Source organism: Leptonychotes weddellii, chromosome 8 (genome assembly GCF_054177405.1).
Source record: "Leptonychotes weddellii isolate Sample4059 chromosome 8, ASM5417740v2, whole genome shotgun sequence".
In the NCBI taxonomy this organism is placed as follows: Eukaryota; Metazoa; Chordata; class Mammalia; order Carnivora; family Phocidae; genus Leptonychotes; species Leptonychotes weddellii.
In genome coordinates, this window is record NC_138376.1 from 119542174 (window position 1) to 119563754 (window position 21581).

At 35.6% G+C, this 21581-nt stretch overlaps 1 protein-coding gene across 7 annotated transcripts in view; it reads left to right on the forward strand.

Annotated features, from left to right (window-relative positions):
* The window catches only part of SCAF8 (SR-related CTD associated factor 8), a 196032-nt gene that overhangs the window by 59099 nt on the left and 115352 nt on the right, over positions 1–21581 (forward strand). For all 7 annotated transcript variants that reach the window (XR_014148013.1, XR_014148012.1, XM_006740365.3 and 4 more), the window contains 10 exons: positions 2506–2637; positions 2921–3033; positions 4435–4628; positions 7726–7826; positions 10158–10271; positions 11437–11593; positions 13908–14041; positions 15636–15780; positions 18463–18531; positions 20929–21147. Coding sequence is in view for 5 of the 7 variants with exons in the window: in XM_006740365.3 (XP_006740428.1) it covers positions 2506–2637; positions 2921–3033; positions 4435–4628; positions 7726–7826; positions 10158–10271; positions 11437–11593; positions 13908–14041; positions 15636–15780; positions 18463–18531; positions 20929–21147 (1378 nt within the window). In the remaining 2 variants the exon portion in view is untranslated. The remainder of the gene's footprint in view (positions 1–2505; positions 2638–2920; positions 3034–4434; positions 4629–7725; positions 7827–10157; positions 10272–11436; positions 11594–13907; positions 14042–15635; positions 15781–18462; positions 18532–20928; positions 21148–21581) is intronic.

Genomic DNA, 21581 nt, shown 5'->3' on the forward strand with positions numbered 1-21581 from the left:
TTTTACCTTCTTGAAATAAACAGTATTTTTGGTAATGCAGTAAAACTGGATGGTGATGATTTTATTTCATTATTGAATCACCCTTCTTGACAATTACATTGCTTTTTCTTTTTTGTATTATTTTAGTCTTTCTTGAAATAATTGGAAATGATGGATAATAATAATTCTTAGGATGATAAAATAGCAAAATGTTTCAGTATGTAGGATAATAAGACCTCTAAGATCCCATAACATTTCTTAGATACAGGAAAGGGTCCAATGGACCTAGTGCTATAATTGCAAGATAATAGGATAAATTTTTAGCTGAATTTTTATTTTTTAAATAATTATTTTTTTGAGGGAGAGCCCGTGCACGCGACTGCGCACGGGTGGTGGGGGTGGGGAGGAGCAGAGGGAGAGTGAGAGAAAGTCCTAAGCAGACTTTGCACTTACACGGAACCCAAAGTAGGGCTTATCTCACAACCCTGACTGAGATCATGACCTAAACAGAAACCAGGAGTCGGTCACTTAACTGACTGTGCCACCCTGGCGTCCCTTAGTTGAATTGGATATATCTGTGGCTTTTATTTGCATAATATACATTAATTACAGCCATATCCTAAGACTTGGATTTGGGATTATACCTGATTTTAGTTAATAATATTATGGTTACACCCATAGACTATACATATGATTACACTATACATATAAAATTTTAAAGTAAATTTTCTCTCGTTCTTCATAAGACCTCTAAGAAAGAATAAAGGTCATGAGATTATAGTCTTTTCAAGTGGGTAAAACTCAAACAAGAACCTCAAAAACTAAAATTAGTTGCAGTAGATCTTGGTGGTTATACCAAGAGTTAACCATTAAATAGAAAAATAAGGGTAAAAAACAGGATGGGGGGGAATATGAAGCTTAAGATAAATGGAGAAGAAAAATATGATGTGAAGAATATATGCATACTGAATTTAGGACCAAACAGATTCAGAATGGAGCTGAAAATTCCCTTTTTGTGTTAAAAATTCTATTGTTACCATACTTTCAAAGACATAAGCCAGGACTTGATTAAAATGTGTTTGTTTGATTTGTTCGGGAAGAGTTCTTGCTTACTGATGTTTTGGCAAGATTGGCATGTAATAGGTGTTTTCAAAGAAGTCTTTTCTACTTTAGTTTCATTTATTTCTAAAAATGTTACTTGTTCTTAGAGAACCTGTTCCTTCATAAAGTGAGAAACTTGGAATGGGTCTTTAAATGCTCTTTTTGACTCTGAATTTTTATGTTTTCTCTTTCATATTAGATTCATTAGAATAAGATTTTTTTTTAAAAAATGTTACTGAGATACAATATATAACTAAGGTGTACAACATTGTGATTTGATACACTTATATATTGTAATAAGCTAACACCTCTGTCATGTCATGAAACTCACTTTTCTGTGGTGGGAACAGTTAGATAAAGTCTCCTAACAACTTTGAAGTTTATAATACAATATTGTTACCTGTAGTCACTATGTTGGTACTCCTTTTACAGATAGGGAGACCAAATTTCACAATTCAAGTAACTTGTTCACAGTCACAGAGTTTGTAGCAAGGGAATAGTATTTTTTACTTAATCTTCTCTGTTAATTACTACAGTAGCTCCCAGCTTGTATACTACCAGGAACTATTCTTATTAATCTTTAAGACCTGCAGAGGTGTTTTAGAAAAGTTTATGTAGGGAGACTTTTTCATAATTAGTTTTCTCATTTTTAGTTAACACCATAATATATGTAATTGCTCAGTCAGCTTCATACTCGTAAGTATCACGTTAAGTAGTGTCACTGTATCCAGTTGCTGTAAATCTGGTCCCAGCAAAAAAGGAGGGGGGAGATTTCAAATTTTAAATGTTCCTTTAATTAGTCTTCATTGCCTAACTTTTATTAGTTTCTGAAATGTATTACATATTTCAGAGTACTTCCTAATACTGTTTGGCTAATTTCTAGAGGTGGAGGTTGAGGAAGGCCCAAATTGAGAACTGTTTTGCTAGATCAGTTAATTTATAATGATATTTGAGTTTTGTTTTGCCTCTATACATTAATGAATGACTTAGTTCTTTAACATAAAATACTTTTACATTAAAAGTATTATAGCATTTTAATTTATAGCACTTTACAAAAATGCTAGTTGCCATTGAAGTTCTAGATTCATTTAACTTAGTGCTATTATATATCTTTCATGATGTAATCCCTTTATTCTTGAAAGTATAATGTTTATATTTTCCATAAGTAAAAATTCGTTTGAAGACTTACTTGATCTTACCATTCTGTTACAGTCTTCTCCTTCTTTTATGGAGGTGTCCCATGCCCTTAAGTAAACTTGGATTTGTACAGAAGTATAATTTTAGGTTGATTATAAATAATTTAACATGGGATTTCTATATGTGTTGGGCTCCTTTTTAAAACTTTGTGAAGTTTGTATGTTTAAATTCTGTTGAATAATACGCATGGTTTCTTAATGTTTGTGTGTTTGTATACATCTTCGATAGGCAACCCCTCAGGATAGTCAAGAGGGCACGTTTGGATCAGAGCATTCCGCCTCACCATCACAAGGGAGCAGTCAGCAGCATTTCCTTGAACCTGAAGTGAATTTGGATGATTCTATAGATATTCAGCAACAGGTAAAAAGTAAATCTTTTTCTGGGTCATAAATTTCTAAAATTAATTAGAGGAAAATATTATAAAATATGGTAAATGTTTTTCTTTTATGTAAAATATTTTATTTTTATGTAAGGTAATGGTAATGTCCTAAATATTTTTTCCTCACACTTAAGCTCTGTACTAACCATTTTAGGTAAATATTAGGCATTAATGCTACTATGGTGAATATTTTGTAAGGCAGAATTGTCAGTATATACTGCATCTCACTCGGGCATTTTGTTTGCTGTTCTTCTGACTTTCAAGGATATGGATATAGATGAAGGGCAAGATGGAGTGGAAGAGGAGATCTTTGAACAAGAAGCAAAGAAAGTGGCCGTTCGCTCAAGATCAAGAACACATTCACGATCTCGTTCAAGGTTCTACAATAATATTTAAGAGTAGCTGTGTGTGAACTTTGAAAGTTGGCTGTGTTTCTTTGTATCGAGATTAAAGGAAGTGTTTTTCTTAAAATGACATATTCTCCAGAAAGAAGTAATTCAGAATTTCAAAAACAGAAAAATTCTTTGTTCTCTTTTAATTGGATATATCTGTGGCTTTTATTTGCATAATATACATTAATTGCAGCCATATCCTAAGACTTGGATTTGGGATTATACCTGATTTTAGTTATTAATGTTATGATTACACCCAGGTTAGGATATTATTGCCTCTGAAAACTGTTCACTCAAGCTATAGAGGAACAGTGTTAGAAATTCCACTGTATTTCTTAGATTTTGTTTCATCTTATAATACAAAAAGTGATCATAAAAATAAAACTATAAGAATTATTTTGTAAACATCAAGCATAGTATCAGATTATAATAAAGTATATCCTGTGGTTTTCTTTGTTAGCTTTCAACATGGCTAAATCTCAATGTACATGCTTATTCAAATTTGAGTTGAAGTTATTTATATGTAGTGTTTTTGCTACAAATTGTCTTAAAACTTTAAGTCATTAGTCTTTAATATTAAATACTCTATTTTCTGTACATAAATACCCCTGAAAATCTGAACAGTGTATGCTGGAAAAGGGGCAGTATCTTTGATGACTTTTTCAGTCATTCCTTACTTGTTTCAAGAGGTTATTTGTATTTACCTCTTGTAAACGAGAGCTTGTGAGTTCCACTCTCTCTAAACCCATCTCATGTCAGTGAGTAATCTTGCTAAAGCAGTTACAGTGTTAGAACTGAAATCTTAGCAGCTTCTTTGTCTTAACAACACCTCCTTATTAAGCATTTTGAAGCAGCGCAGTGGCATATGGGTGACAGGAAAAAAAGAAACAGTATCACCCTGTATTTTAAGGCAAGCACCTTGAAATTTTAGGAGTTGAAAACTTATATGCAGAATTCTTTAGTGGCCTAATTCTCTGTTGGAAACATTCTCTGTTTCCTAATTTTAAGAATGTAACGTCTTTATCACCTAAGGATCTTTTTATTTTCTTCAGTCTTTCATTCCTATTCTTGACTCTTGTTTGAAAAATGAATTGGAGGACACTAAAGAAAGTAAGGCCCTTACTGGATAGAATCTCATTCTCTTCTTCCTGGTCTCAGTAAGAATCATTGCAAACAAACATCTATTACAGTATGGGCCTGAGCAGTACATAGATTTGAGAAAATACATGTTTGATATTTCTTTCTACTTAAACATTTTTTAAGAGGTAGCTAAATATAAGACAACCCTTTGTGTGTGGGTGTGGTTTTTTCCCCCTCACCTAGAAGTGAGAAATTTGACAGAAGAATAATATTGTCGTTAGAAGTAAAATAAGATTTTTTTTGTAGATCACCAAGAAAACGAAGGTCTCGGTCGCGATCTGGTTCTCGAAAGCGTAAACACAGAAAGCGATCACGCTCACGCTCAAGAGAAAGAAAGAGGAAATCATCACGTTCATACTCAAGTGAAAGGAGAGCGAGAGAAAGGGAGAAAGAACGACAGAAGAAGGGACTACCTCCAATTAGATCTAAAACATTAAGTGGTAAGTGACATACTTTTACAAAGCTTTGGTTTCAACAAATAATTAAGAAAATCATTAACTGCTAAAGTTAACTATTTTTAGACTAAGAAATCGAAAAGTAATTTGGTAAATGAATAATTTTATCCTTGGTTTTTGTAAAGTGAGAGAGGAGAAAAGAAAAAGGAAGAACAGGTTCTACTGAAACACTAAGGTCATTTAGAGTTGATTTTTTAAAATTCAAATTAGAAAATATAGAACCTGACTAATAATATATAAAGTGGACTAGGCCTACTGTCTTTTACATAGACACTGATTTCTATTCAAAGTGTCTAACCAAGTTTGACCACCAGGTCTGGGGAATAATTATTGAAGGAAGCATGTGAATTTTAAAGCTAATTGTAAACTTACTGGATCAGCAACAAGGGAGAGATTCCCATTGTACAAACTTTCCCTCCTTTATATGTTAATCTGTAATGTATAATTAGAACAAATTTGGTAGTAGTGAGAGTTTGAAGGAGAGTTCACTTGGTAGGAATATGAGTTGTAATTAGTACCGGATTATTCCTGAAGGATTCCTAGTGAGTTATGATTTCTAAGGTGAACAAACCGACTGCAGACGGGCAAAGTACATAAAATGGAACAAATTGTCATTCTTTGCCAATAGCTGAACACTGATCAGGTTGTCTAATTTCTGAAGGTCTCCAAATTCTTTCTGCCATGGAGATAGATAAATAATTGGTATAACTTATACTGCTGAATCATCCTGGAAATCCAGGCTTTATAATTAAAGGCAACATCTAGCCTCTTACTAAGTTCTGGCATTTTCAGTAAGCTGTGGCTATCTTGCCAGAATCTTACCTGATTATGAGAGCCAGTGTTAATTTAATAATGTTGATATTCCTAACTCTGAAAATGTATTTATCTCCTTAGGGTGAGAGACCAAATTCAAACATTTTAGTGCTGTATGATAAAGAAATAACATCAAAGGCCTGACCATAAAATCTCTGCTGTGCCTCCCTTCTCATGATTACCATTAGGACATTCAGAATCACCAGTTTTAGGATAGGGCTTTTATATGGAGTCTTCCATTTAGTTCCTCACTTTACTTGTCATATTATAGCTTCCACCATTTACATAGTTACTGACCATGGAATCTATTTCCTATTGCTGTGGTTTTTTTCATAAGTAAAAAATAAAAAAGAAAATTCAGAAAGCACATAAGAAAATACAGTGAAAAGTATATCCCTCATTATTTACCTCAAAACTCTCTTTACTCCACAGCAATATCAATTTCATGTGGCCCCAACGCATTTTAAACAAATATGGTAGTATTTCCCTGCCATTAGTCCTTTGAACCTAAGAGTATTCATGAATAGTGCAGTGGATATGAAACATCAACAAGCAGTAATATTCTAGGAATTAGTGTCCTCTCCTCGTGGGATGGGGGAGATTCATTATTGCTTTCTGGGTTTAAAAAAAAAAAAAGTTGTGGGAAAAATTTGTGGAGAGACTACCTTGAAACAGTAGGGGAAACATGGAATGTATTTCAGGGAGATTAAAGCAGCTGTGATGTGGTAGAGTAATGAAGCAGTGGGAACTTTTCAATGAAAGAGGTCTAGAAATTTACTGAGGGTTTGTGGTAGGTTGAGTAGTGGTCCTCCAAAGATGTTCATATCCAAATTATTGGAACTTGTAAATATGTTGCATCACATTGTATGATTAATCAGGATCTTGGTGTGGGAAGATTAACTTGGGTTATCCAGAAGGGCTCAGTGTAATCTAGGGGAAACAAGAGGGTCAGAGAGAAAAGGTGATGTGAAGATGGAAGGAGAAAGATGAAGATAGGTAAATGCTCCACTGTTGGCTTTGAAGATGGAAGTTGGGGTCATGAGTCAAGGAATGTAGGGAGCTTGTCAAGGAAACAAATTATCCCCTAGAGAGTCCAGAAAGAATGCAGGCTTGTTGACCCATTTTAGACCTCCACAACTGTTAGAGAATACATTTTTGTGTTTTAAGCTACTAAGTTTGTGGTATTTTGTTACAGCAATAGAGTAAAACTAATATATTGCTCCTTGAGACTTTGGTTGAATATTAAATTACATGTACATGGGGTGAAGACTATGTGAGGCAAAGAAGAGTAAGAACATTACCAGGGAATCTGTTAGCTGAGTGATTCTTAAAGCTAACACAGGTCTGGAAGACCTATTGAGTTCAAACCAGCTGGAGTAGAGAGACCTGGTTGAAAACCTTCATTCAGTAGAGATCTTGCAATAGTCACTAGTGTGATGCTAAATTAGCTCTAGAGTAAAACCTGCTTGAGCCCTGCCCGATAATAGATAAAAGATCATCAAAAGGCTGAAAACTTTGTCTTTAAAAATGACATTGATGTAAATGTAGATTAATTAAAACTCTGCAAATATATCAGCTGTTGTAAATATTTTGTAAGTAAGTGTTTTCAGGAAAAGGAAATGTTCACAGAGTCCTGAACGGTACAGCTTATAGTAGGCGGGATAGCTCATGTGTAGGTCTGTTTCTTAAAGGGAAATGCTTCCCACAGTTAAAGCGTGTTACAAGTTTTTCATGATAACAAGTTAAGGAGTTCCATCCAATTCAGCCTTTTCCCCCTTGTATCTCTGTGCAAATTATTTCCTTAAGGATAAGGTGCTGTTTTCAGATTTAACTGTTGATTAGGAAGAAACATCCACTTAATCATTCCAGCACAGAAAGATTAAAGGTGCAGAGATAGGATTGCAGTGAAAAGTGTTTTTGTGACTTTGTTACATTATGAGAATTACATACAGAATTTTAAAACTCCCAATTCCCAGTCTGTCATACCCCAAAACCCTTCACCTTTGGGGTAAGACCCAGGTATCCATAGGTGATTAAAGTGCGCTGCCAAGCTTGAGAACAGGTAATACACAAGAGGTTGATTTGCAATAGATGTAGATGGTATCTGGGATTTTAGTTCATTTTAAGCGTTAACAGCTAAAAATGTCACTTAAGTGTTTGAAATATCCATCTTAAATCTTATTTTTATTAGTGCTTTTTCTTCAGTTGCTTGAAAGAAATAGCTATGTCTGTGTGATTTAGGTCATTTGTCTCTTTTATGTCTTGACAGTATGTAGTACTACTTTGTGGGTTGGTCAGGTGGATAAGAAGGCAACCCAGCAAGATTTAACCAATCTGTTTGAAGAGTTTGGACAAATTGAATCCATTAATGTAAGTATCACTTCTTATACAATAGTTTAAGGTTAAAAATTTACATATAGAGAGGATTTTTAGTCAGAGATTCACTTTGGTTCCTAATGAGCCCAGTAGAGTATCTGCCTTTAATAATGCACATCTTTATAAGGATTATTTGACTTTAATCATTTCTGTTTATTTCTGCTGCTATGATAAACAGCTGAGATAATCCTTAATTTTTCTTTTTTAGTGGAATTCTAACAAAATGTTTTTAGGGGTTTCATAGCAATATAGCTAGCACGTGGTTCCTAAAATCATCCAGCGTTTGGGCTAGCGGGACCCTATCTGTGGCCTAGCTTAATTCCACCCCACCCCTTTTTTGGTAATGAAAATGAGGAAACTGAGTCCCACAGAATTGTAATCACCTACACATGAGCACATAGGTAGTCGTGGAGACACAATTGGACTTGGGGTCCCAGTCTTTCTGCCAGTCCCCTTCCTCCTCGCCCCATGTCTCCCTCTCAAAGCAAACCTGTGGCAAGAAAACCTGTGTGGTCACAGCACCTCAGGAACTTGACCGCAACTCTTTGACTCCTCAGCTTGATTTTTTCAGTGCTTTTGCTCCATTCAGTCTCCTTCTTGGAGTATTTTCTTCTTCCTAGGTCAGTTTTTTTTTCCCCCGGGGCTAAAACTAAGTCATGGAATGTTTTATAGAAATTTTTGTTTGAGAAGTCTTCTAATTCATCAATCCTCTGATTTTATTTACTGTTTTTATACTTTGTCTGTTGGACTTTTATCATTATTTACCAAGAAATTGGCTGCTTTTCCTTTCTAGTCTTAGATCCTTACATGACCAAACTTGACTTTTCCTTATTAATAACAGCACTCTTCATTGAATTGTTTGACCATTTCGTATACTACTTTCAACCATATATGATCTCATTGGAACCTAACAAGAAGCTGGTTAAGTCCCATTGTTTTTACCAGTGAGGAAACTAAGTGATTTGCCTGAGTTGCACAGACAATACATAGATGATTGGTTGGGTGTTTCAACTTAGGAGTTTCATATTCCTCTCTCTACACCATGAGTGTGCTGTAGGCTTTTCTTACTCTTTTGTCTTTTTAATTTCACCTGTCAAAACATAAACTATCTGCCGGAGTCCTTGATCATATAACCTCTGAATTTTTTCCTGATTTTCCCCTAGCTGAGATGTCAGAAATGTGTTGACAGTTGAAAAAGTAGGGATGCCCAAGATCAGGGTCCTTAGATTCTTATCAAAGTGCCACAGTTTGCACAGGTGATTTCTAATGCAAAGTCAGGAATCACTGCTCAAATGGATCCTGAATCCAAGCAGCATTTGGATTGTCCTATTACTTGTGACATTTTTGGCCTTTCTTGTTCCATAGTCATTTGGGCATTAGTTTACCTTGTCTCCCCCCTCTTCTGTATTACCTTTTAAGAGCATAGTACTTAGAAATAATAGGCACTGAGTTATTTTGTGAACTGAAATGTATTAAATGGCTAATGATAAAATCCAGGATTTGAAAATTTGATGGAAAGTTTATAAACCTTTCAGTTGGTGTTGGGGGAGTTTGAGGACTGAGTAAAAAGTCTGTTCGATTTAGCACTTAGTGGGTCATTAGTAAGCTTGAAGAAAATTTTTCAGTGCATTCATAGAGTTGGGTCTGTTTTGCAAAAGAGGAAGAAGTATGTAGGGGTTAGATTTCTTTTTTGAGAAGTTTGGTATTAAAGTATGGAAAATAGCTTGAGGTGAACTCTGAGTGAAAGTGAAAACACTAAAGCTGTTTTCTTATTTGTGTTAAAACCTTGTCCAGAAGCACTTGGGCAAAATTAAGTTTTATACAGTTGAAAAGCTTTAGTGTTATCATTTCTTGTAGATTATAGATTTTATATTAAGGATAAGATACTTCCCCCAAACGAAAATCTTTCTCCCATTACTCCGTATGATACTTGGAAAAACTGAAATATTTTCAATTTTTGAATTAATTAAATGCTTTCAAATATGTTGGCCATGCAATATTGTTTTCTTTTTATCTGGTGGTATTGTATACATGTCTTTTTACATTTTTTTAGTATTTCTTTCTTGTATATTAGGAAAACTTTGACATGTGATATTCAAGATTTTGCTTATGTTATGACTTAGAGTAAGACCCAACTAGGTTTTGAATTCTTTTTAAACTAAGTAATTAGTTGTAGATGGATTGTACCAATAAACAGCCAAAGAAAGAAAAGGGAAAAACCATTCAATCTTAGTAGTCAGTGATCTGTTTCATTAAAACCATAAGATAATGTCAGAATGAATGCCTTATGTTTACCCTTTCTAAAGAAAAAAATTTTTTTAATAGATGATTCCTCCCAGGGGCTGTGCTTACGTCTGCATGGTTCATCGACAAGATGCTTTTCGGGCTCTTCAGAAACTTAGTTCCGGATCATATAAAATTGGGTCCAAGGTCATTAAGGTGAGACTGGAGGGGAGGGACCCGTGCTCTTCTTTTATTGGATTATTAGAATGTTCCTGTATCTGATTCATCTTCTATTTTAATGTTACGGGAAAACCTCTAGAAAAGCTTATTATTTCAGTATTATTGAGTTATAGAATTAGAAATAGGTAAAACAGTAACTAAAACTTTAGTCAAATGATTCTTTGAAATCACACTTATAGTTCTCTTGGTCAACCAGGGCACCATTTTATGAGCAGAACTTTCTCATTTTGTAAGTTCTTTTTTCTTTTCTGTTCTGTTCTGTTCTGTTCTTTCCTCACACCTCCCCTCCCCTCTCTTTTCTTTCCTTTCTTTCTTTCATTTTTAAGTAATCTCCACACCCAATGTGGGGCTCAAACCTATAACCCTGAGATCAAGAGTTGCATGCTCCACCAACTGAGCCAGCCAGACACCCCAAGCTTATCTTTCATTCACTACTTCCTCCTAATGTTTCCTAATCATACCTCTTAATTATATTATTATTTCCTCCTTTTTAACATCTTGTGTTCTCCAGGCCACTGGTGAAGGGTTTATTAATAAGTATATTTTTGTTTTCCATTTTTACTTCTTGTGATTAATTTACATTTTATTTCTGCTACTTGAAGATAATTTATTCCATCAATTTCTGCAACTGAGTTTAAAAACTTTAAAAAAATACTTTCTACCCCTGAAACAAATAATACACTATATGTTAATTAAAAAAAAATACTTTCAAGGTTAATATGCCTGTGCTTTGTCATTTCATGGCAGAGCGTTTCCTCTGTGTAAAGTGTCTCCTTTCCTAGACTGTCAAGATTTTGTTTTAAGTTATGATAACTATTCTAATTATTGGTAATGTAGGTTGACCTTTTTAGGGTGAGAAGTAGATTTGGATTGTTCTGGAAATGTGTTCTTTAATTTTAGTAAGAAGTGGAAATCCCATGTTATAAATGCCGTTGCTATCTAATGCGGGCTTTATTTAAAAACAAACAAAACCAGGAAATACATGGAAAAACTTCTTGGCTACTATTATTTTTCGAGCATCCAGTGATGCTTGTCCAACAATTTTATTTATATTTACACTGTTTACATATAATTTTGAACATTTTACCTGGTTTTTACAGTATATCTGAGCTTTCTGTTTTCTTCTCTTCATTCCTGATAGATTGCTTGGGCTTTAAACAAAGGTGTAAAAACAGAATATAAACAATTCTGGGATGTGGATCTTGGAGTTACGTATATACCGTGGGAAAAAGTTAAAGTGGATGACTTGGAAGGTTTTGCAGAAGGAGGCATGATTGACCAGGAAACTGTAAATACTGGTAAGAACACTAAGGGTAGTTTTATTGTTTAAAAAAAAGTATGCTTAAAAGGTTGTAATCGATAAGAGTTGTGCATGGTAAGGTGAATTGCGCTTATTTTATTTCCTGGATTCTACCCCTCCCCAAAAGAGAAAAAAACTGAAACACTGCCATTTCCAGTGTGTATGCTTAATGGGTCTTATTTCCTAAGTGTCAGAGTATAGTGTTTTAGAAGTCTATAAATGTAGCATTTTTCCTCTAAGTCTTTTAAAAAAGTTTTGCTTTTAGAGAAAGAGCAAATATGAGTATATGGAGACTTTTTTTTTTTTAAAGATTTTATTTATTTATTTGAGACAGAGAGAATGAGAGACAGCATGAGAGGGAGGAGGGTCAGAGGGAGAAGCAGACTCCCCGCCGAGCAGGGAGCCCGATGCGGGACTCGATCCCGGGACTCCAGGGTCATGACCTGAGCCGAAGGCAGTCGCCCAACCAACTGAGCCACCCAGGCGCCCATGGAGACTTTTTTAAACTAAATATTTCAGTTACTTGAATTTTTTTTTTAATTTTTTTTAAGATTTTATTTATTTTTTGACAGAGAGACAGCGAGAGAGGGAACACAAGGAGGGAGAGTGGGAGAGGGAGAAGCAGGCTTCCCGCCGAGTGGGGAGCCTGATGCGGGGCTCGATCCCAGGACCCTGGGATCATGACCTGAGCTGAAGGCAGCCACTTAACGACTGATCCACCCAGGTGCCCCTCAGTTACTTGAAGTTAAATAAGAACTGGGGATGTAAGAAGTTTCTTTGAAGAACTTCCTAGATTATTTTGATTAGTATCCATGTTGAGAATGGCAGGAATAGAATCTTAGTTTAGAGAGCTAGTAGTTCTGATTCATGCAATTCTAGAATGCTTATAACCAAATGATCATCTGGCCTATTTTTTTTAACTCATGTTTTTATTTTTAAAAATACCAGTTATAAATCCACAAAATGGTTAGCATTTATAACCAGTAAGCAATCTTAAAACGGATACTTGGAAAATAATTGTAACGTGGTATATAGCTTATTTCTTCACATCTTAACTCTTTTACCAAAGTAAGCTAGCTAATTTTCAGGATATCTTCATCCTTAGGCCAGTGCAAATATTTTCAAACACTTTTTCAGTGTTTTCATCTTGTCGGTCTTTTTTTCTTCTTGCTGGATATTTCTCCTAAACACTTACTCATTCAGTAAATATTTTAGTTCCTATTGTATGCCTGCCATGATTTTAGGAACTGGGATTATATCAGTGAGACAGACAGACAAAAATCCTTCCTCTCATGGAGTGCACATTGTAGTACAGGGGTTCACAGCCTATAGCCCATGGGCCAAATCCTGCCAGCAAGCTCTTCTGTAGAGTTTTATTGAAACATAGCCATACTCAGTTGTGTTCACCTATCTTATATGACTTTTTTTCAATAGCAGTTGAGTAGGTACAACAGAAAACATATGGCTCGTAAACTTGTATACTTAGTATAGGAAAAGTTTGCCAACCCATGTTTCTAGTGGAAAGAAACATAATAAACAAAATAGATAAACTATATAATATATTTCTAGGTTGCTAAGTTCTAAGAAGAAAAAGCAGGGAGGGGGGGTAGACAGTATGGGTGTGGAGCTATTGCAGTTTTACGTGAAGAAGATCTAATGGAGAGTGATACTTGAAGGAGTGAGATGTGCAGCTCTCTGGAGAAAGAGCATTCTATACAGAGGGAACAATATGTGCAAAGTCTATTCAAAAATTATGAGACCAGTATGATTTGAGCAAAGTTAGTGAGGAATGAGAAGTAGGAGATAAAGTCAGAGAGGTGTACAGAGAGACAGAGTCCTATAAAGTCTTATTAGTCAATATAATGACTTTGATCTTTACTCTGAGGGAGATGGAGAACCAGTGGAAGAACCATGAGAGCTTCTTTGTTTTATTTTTGCATAGCTGTGCTTTCAGAAAGGTTTTTCTTTATTGGGTTAATACTTTTCCTTGTCGGTCTCCCCTTGTACCTTGTGACACAAGATAGTAAGATTGGATCCTCATATATCAGACAGCCTTTGAGGTATATATCTATGATATCCCCTAAGTATTTTAGTATCTTTCATTTGTGTCTTGTGTGATGCTTCTTTGAACTCCTTAGTATTCTCATTAGACTTACCTGGGCAAAACCGAGGTTGGCACCTGTAGTTGTGGACATGTCTTAAAGATGTGCCAAGGTAGATGAAGGACGTAGAGACGAAATAAATACATAGATAGACATAAAATGAAAATTTGCACCTATCCAGAGGAAATCAATTTCAAATATTTTGTTTAGAGTGGGAAACTGTGAAAAGCTCAGAACCCGTTAAAGAGACGGTGCAGACAACTCAGAGCCCAACTCCAGTTGAAAAGGAGACAGTGGTCACAACCCAGGCAGAGGTTTTTCCTCCACCTGTTGCTATGTTACAGGTTAGTGTTGGGTGTTTGTTATTGTTAATGTGTTGTCTTACATTTCTGTTTTTACTCGTGTATTTACTTTATAAAACTTGGAGGATAGAATAAATAGGAGTTTAGTTAAATAATTTTGGGGAAAATTTTTTTTTTTTTAGAATTGGTGTCATTTATATATAAATGTTTATTTATTGTACAAGTATTTATCCATGGTCTCCTTCTATGACATTCACTGTTCTAGGCACCTGGGATAAGGATACATCAGTGGAAAGAAAACCACACAAACCCCTGCCCTTATGCAGCTTTTGTTTTCAATAGGGGAGACAGAAAATGCAAAATAAGTAAGTTTGTGAGATACTGTGGAAGGAAAAGGGAGTATGAGGGTTATCAGGGTGCCTGGATAAGTGATTATGATTGTAAATAAAATGGTCAGAGCAGACTCGAGAATGTGACATTTGAACAACAACTTAAAGTTGCTGAGGTAATTAACCATGTGGCTACCTGAGGAAGAGCACTCTAGGCAGAGGGAGCATCCAGTTCAAAGGCCTAGGCCAGGAGCATATTTGGTGTGTTCCAGGAATAGCAAGTGGGCTAGAAGTGAAGTGAATGAGAGGCAGCTTAGCGGAAGGGAGAGTTCTAGAAGGACTCTGGTTTTCACTCTGAGATGGAGCATTATTGGAGGAATTCGATGAAAGCAGTGACTTGATCTGGCTTCAAAGGTTTTAAAAGATTTGGTTTTAAAGGATTGCACTGGCTACTATTTTGAGAATAGACTAGTGGGCATTAATAAAAGCAGGGAGACCAGTAAAGAGACAGTTGTAGCAATCCAGATGAGAGCTGATGGTTCAGACTAGACTGATGGCAGTGGAGAGAATAGGAAATGGTCAGATAATTAATTAGGGGTTATGTGATGGTGTGTCCAGTGGGCTTTTATGGCATGATGAGACTTGACTTATGAGAAAGAGAAGAGGTAAGGTTTTTGGTTTGAGAAATTGGAAAGATGAAGCTATCCTTATCTGAGCATGGGAAAGACATTTGGGAATTCAGTTTTGCACAAGGAAGTTTGGCGTGTCTTTCAGACAACGAAGTTGAATAGACCATTGATAATACATAATTTAGGAAAGAGGTACACCCACAGTACAAGTACATATTTGGGAATTACTGTGCCTAGGATGAGTAGAAAATACCTCTGCTAGGAATAGAAAATAAACTTAGGAGAAATTCACGCCATTTTGAAACTTATTGACCTGCTTCCTAATGGTTAGGTTGCATACCATAACTGGGTATTTTAAATTTAGTGGGAGGTGGCAGTTTAAAATTGATCATGATATTCACTATTCAGGCAGGGGTCCATTACTTTACATCACTTGAATGTAAGATAGATTTCAGTCTCCATGTATACTCTCTGTTGAATAACACTGCCTTGCTTTTACCCCAAGTTAGAGTCAGTTATAAGTATGCAAGAAGGTAAATAACAAAACAACTTAATATAATGGTGTTTGTTATCTCCCTTAGAAAGAAATAGAAATTTTTTACCTTTTGTTGTTCCAAGGTGTAATCATTGCTAATGGATAAGGTGATTTATGGACTTTTTATTTTCTATCTACAAAAGATTCCAGTAGCGCCAGCCGTGCCTGCAGTTAGTTTAGTCCCACCAGCATTTCCTGTCTCAATGCCGGTTCCTCCTCCTGGATTCAGTCCAATCCCTCCACCTCCTTTTCTGCGAGCGAGTTTTAACCCTTCACAACCACCTCCTGGTAAGGAATTTTCATCTTTTTTTTTTTTTTTGGTACGATTTTATTTACTTGAGAGAGAGAGCATGAGCAGTGGAGAGGGGCAGTGGGGAAGGAGAGAAGCAGACTCCCCACTGAGCAGGGAGCCCAACATGGGGCTCGATCCCAGGACCCTGAGATCATGGCCTGAGCTGAAGGCAGATGCGTAACTGACTGAGCCACCCAGGCACCCCAGGAATTTTCATCTTATGTGTACTCTACTTAGAATATCATTCATTCATTCATTTAAAAAAATTTTTTTGGATTTATTTTCCTTAAGTAAACCCTACACCCAGTGTGGGGCTTGAACTAATGACCGCAAGATCAAGTCACGTGCTCTACTGACTGAGCCAGCTAGGCGCCCTACAATATCATTCAAATTGTTATTTTTCCAGGTTAAAATGCTATAGAGCATCAATTCTCAAACCTTAGCATACATAGGGATCACTTGGAGGGCATGTTAAAACAAAGTGTGCTGGGCCTGGCCTCCTTTTGCTTCACTAAGACTGAGGTAGGGAAAGACACTTGTATTTCTAACAAGTTCCCAGGTGATGGAGATGGTTGAAGGACCAGTATGGACAGAGAAAAAAATGGAATCCTTTAAAAGCATTGAAATATTCTTAAAATAACTTAAAATTTATGTTGAATTTTTCGTATCAGAATTCTCTGTAGTTATCACCCATCATTCATCAGGAAGTATGCATTAAATTATATAGATTGTTCCTCCTAAAAATCATGGTTTTCATTTTGACATAAATTATAATCTATCTAAAAATGCTAATTGAATTTGTAATACTTTTTTTGACCTTATAAATTTTTGATAAAGGTTCCTTGAGTCAGCATTTCTAGTTTAGAAACTATATAGATTACTTAACACGCACCAATTAAATATAAATAATAGCTTATATAGCTTAGAGGTAGAACTTTTGGTATTAGACCATGGGAGGTTAGAAGAATGAGGGAGAGGCACAAGGGATCAAATGATATACATTGGTTTTCAAAGCTATTTTTAGCTTTCTTTGAACTTCATGAACTCTTTGCATATTGTAAGAAAAAAATACTTTGGTTTCTATAATTTAAGTTCTTACCAATTGAACAGAATTCCTAAAAATTCCTCAACATTATCTGAGAATGTTTGTAATTTATTTGTCATATAACAAAATTTTCACATTGTAATTAAATATATAATTTGAAATTGATGCAGATATTATAAGAATTCTTTTTTATATGTTAAAGATTGGAAAATTATTCTTGTCAAATATTTTCTGTATTTGGAATCTGAATTAAAATTTTTTTTCAGAAGATAATTTTAAGATTTATTTTAGAAAAGAGAGAGGGTAGGGGAGGGGCAGAAGGATGGGGGAGAGAGACTGAAGGATACTCCGCATGGAGTGCAGAGCTGGTTGTGGGGCTTGATCGCGCAATCTTGAGATCACGATCTGAGCCGAAACCAGGGGTTGGGTGCTTAACTGACTGCACCACCCAGGCACCCTTTCAGAAGATAATTTTAAAGGATTACTTCAAAAACCATACCACCTAGACTTTGTAAAGTCATTGTGTAGCATTCATTTGTTGAAAATCACATATCTTTATTTTTAGCCATTGTGGTTTTTTGTTTTTTTAAGATTTTATTTGGGGGGGTGGAGGAGCGAGCGAGCCTGGGGGAGGGGCAGAGGGAGAGAATCTTCAAGCAGACTCCCCGAGGAGCATGGAGCCTGACATGGGGCTCAGTCTCACGACCTGTGAGAACATGACTTGCGCCAAAACCAAAAGACGCTTAACTGACTGAGCCACCCAGGTGCCCCTTTAGCCACTGTTTTTAAATTGAATTTAATGGTTGTTCTATATCTTAAAAATGCAAGGAAACAGGTTTATAGTTTGATCATTTGACATTTAAAATTATTAAACAATCAATATTAAATTGAAGGCTTATTTCAGTGCTCAAAACATAATACAGTAACATCCAAGGCTAATGAAAATATTTTGATCTAGTAGATAAATAGCGTATAAATCAAAGAAATATAATAGCACATTTTACAGATGACATTATCGCATATAGTGTTATCAACAGCTTGAAATACAGTATTTAACTCTCCATGCAGTCATTGAGCTAACATACGAAACAAGTTGCCTGGCTTACATTAATCTTTGACTTTATAGCATCGTAGAGAGTGCCACAGGACTTCCACAAATGAGCAAATAAGTAGGACACGATCATGATAAGGATCTCTATGCTTCACTTAGCTTACTAAGGATCAAATATTAAGGTAGTGGTTATAAAAGTGATTTTTTAAAAAAGATTTATTTATTTTAGAGAGAGAGAGAGACGTGTGCTCATGAATGTGGGGCAGGGAGGGACAGAAGGAGAGGGAGAGAGAATCTTAAGCAGACTCCCTGATGAGGGTAGAGCCAGACGCAGGGCTCGATCCCCCAACCCTGAAATCGTGACCCCAGCCAAAATCAAGAGTCAGCTGCCCAACCAGCTGAGCCACTCAGGCGCCCCTAAAAGTGATGCTTTTAAATGAAGAATATATTCACAAGTATGAGGTCATAGTAATGGCAGACTGTTTTAAGAGTGTAGAATTTCATGTATAGCTATTGAAATCTTTGAGTTAAAAGAAGTAACTCTTACGCTGTTTTGGTTTTGGTCTTTTTTTCCCCGTGTAGGTTTCATGCCACCTCCAGTTCCACCACCTGTTGTACCACCACCCACCATTCCACCAGTAGTACCAACATGTGAGTTTTCTAGTTGGGGAATTTTCTTTATTCATGGTAGTGTTAACCTATTGATTCTCATTCTTACAAATTATTGTTAGTTTTTTTATTATGAAAATTTTAGACAAATCCATTTTTTTGTTAAATGATTTCTAAAAAATTAACATGTGATAGTCATCCTATATTCAGATTTGCTCTGTTGTCTCAAAATGTCATTTATAATTGGTTTTAGTCAAAATTCAAAGAAGAGTCCCCAGATCACCTTTGTGTGGTTTATTTTGTGTATTAAATGTCTTAATATAGAGCAGTCCTGCTGAGACCTCCCTTTCTTTTTTAATCCTTTATGTCTTTGATTTGTTGAAGAAACAGTTACTTCTGTATGCAAGATTCCAAACAATGGATTTGGTTTTGCTTCTTTGTGGCATCAAATTTGTTCCTCTGTCTTCTGCTTTTTCTGTACATAGGAAGTTTTTTAGCACCAAAGGTTTGCTTAGAATCTACTTCAGCATTTTTAGCAACAGTATTTAACTGGTGGGTGCTGTAGACTTGATGTGACATCACATTGGGAGCCCTGCAGTTTCCTCTCACCCCACTTTCAGTGGTGGTAAGATGGATCAGAGCATTCAGGTAACGGAACCTGGTCATTAAAAAACTTCCCCTTCAAATTTTCATCTGATGGTTTCATCCATTGATCATTATTGCTTTTTAATCTACTTTCCATTAGTTGCGAAGTGCTAATCTTTTGAATTTTATAATTTTTCCACATTTCTTACCTAGAATTTTTCTATTAAAAAACCCTTTTCTCACAACTAGTAGTATTTCGTTATCTTGATGTACATTTGTGCAGGAGAACCATGGTAGATGCTAAGTTCTTATCTTTAAGTGCCATTTTTCAGCATGATGAGTGATTAGTTCTATGGGTATTTCCAGGGATACCTGGTGAGTGAAGGGGAAGAGGCTTTTTCTTATTTCTCCTCCTCTTTCTCTCCCTTTCCTCTTCACCTCTTCTTCATTTTCTTTAGTGTTTATCAGTAGTAGAGTTCTACTTTAGAGCAGTTGCATTCACTTTCTGAAGTAGAATTTGTTTTATCTTTAGACAGCAAGACCTTTCATAGTTGCTTCTCTATCCTTTTGAGATGACTACATCAAAGGACTTTAGTGTAAGGACTGTATATGTGACAGAGAACTTACCTATTGATAATATAATCCATTTTCCTTACATTTGTAAACCCTTCTCTACTTTTCCTTTCTGACAGGATTAGCATCCTTCTTTTTTGTTATTTTTGGTTCATTAGGAAGAATGCTTTGTTCTTCCTAAAAATTAGAAGAGTGTTCTGAAGCCATTCCTGAATTCAGCATTCACAGAGATTCATCCTAGAATTTACCTCCCAATTATTTCTTTAGTTTATTCATTTTAGAAAATCTGGGATCACTTGAATGGGGAAAGAGAAATACATCCATGTGTCAGGTACTCTCCTAGTTGCTTACACTGTCTTGTGTAATTCTCATAATTCCCATACATGATCGCAGGTGGTTTTGTTCCTATTTTATAGCTCCGTTATGTGCTAACAGTATGTCCAGGTAAGTTGGAGTTAAATGTGAGGATAAAACCGTTCTTAAAATTCCCAAGTCAATGATGTAACTGTGTTGTGGCATAAACTAGACTAAAAATTCTGATGGTTTAATTGTGACTTTATATTCCTCTAGTTCTGTTTTTTAACATATAAATGACATATACACTTAGGGAGTTTTCTACTCATTCTTTAAAATGGAATGTTTATACCTTTTTATTTGTAGTCCACTTTACCTCTTCTTAATGTGATGGGTTTTCTAACCACATTTGACAAGAAGTAATGAATGTAAGGACCCTAGTACATTATAATTTCAAGGGGATCGAGGAGATTTGTATCACTGTATGTATTTGTCAGTCTGCATGAATCATTTCTGTATATTCAGAAATTCATGTACTGACATTCTTGGAAATTATTTTTTGTACTATTGGCGTTTTCGTTTTAAGTACTGGTCCTTATTTTACTAAACATTTTTTATGAAAATATTTCCAAAAATTATTGTTTTCCCTTATTAGAAAAAAAGCTCTCAATGTAATTTAGCCTCTTCTTGATGACTTGTTATTTTGAGCATCAGTTATTATATAATGTGCTAGGTAGTAGATGCCAATAAATAAAAACAGTCAAACTCTAAGAAGTTAGTTTTCATTATAAATAAAATGGAGGGACCAGAAGAGAATTCCTGTATGTTATGGTAACTGCGTAGTCTTACCAAACAATTGGGGAGAGAGGACAGGAAGCCATTGAAAACTTTGACAGGGCCAGGGTTGGTCATGGTTAATATTTTTAAACTAGCACATGAATTGCTTGCCTAATAAATCTGAAATATATTTTCTCCTTCTTTAAACAGCTTTAGTGCAGCCGCCATTATCCATGACTCCAGAAACTGTGAAAGATGTTGGATTTGGTGGTCTTGTTTTACCTGGCGGTTCTGTTGCCAGCAGTCTTGCTACTTCCACTCTGCCAGCTGGAAATGTTTTTAATCCTCCAACTAAACAAGCAGAGCCTGAAGAAAAAGTACCTCATCTTCTAGACCACCAGATTCCTTCTGGTGAAAACACCAGATCAGGTAAAACAAATAAATTCCCCAGAAATACATAGTTAAATCATAAGTACTACTTCTCTATATTGGTGTTTAATTTTGAGATGCCGTGCATTTGTAACCAGTTAAGTGCACCAATATTGAAATGTTGCAATGTTTAAAAAGAGATCACTATCTCCTAGAATTTCTCTTCGAAAAAAGTTGGCATTCTATTCAGGATAGTAATAGATTTTGGCACGTTTCTTTTTCGACCTCTACCCCTCCTTTTTTGGGCCTATTGGGACTGCTTTAATGTGTTGGTATCAAAATACAGTTGCAGCCATCAAAAGGAATGAGATCTTGCCATTTGCAACGACGTGGATGGAACTGGAGGGTATTATGTTGAGTGAAATAAGTCAAACAGAGAAAGACATGTATCATATGATCTCACTGATATGAGGAATTCTTAATCGCAGGAAACA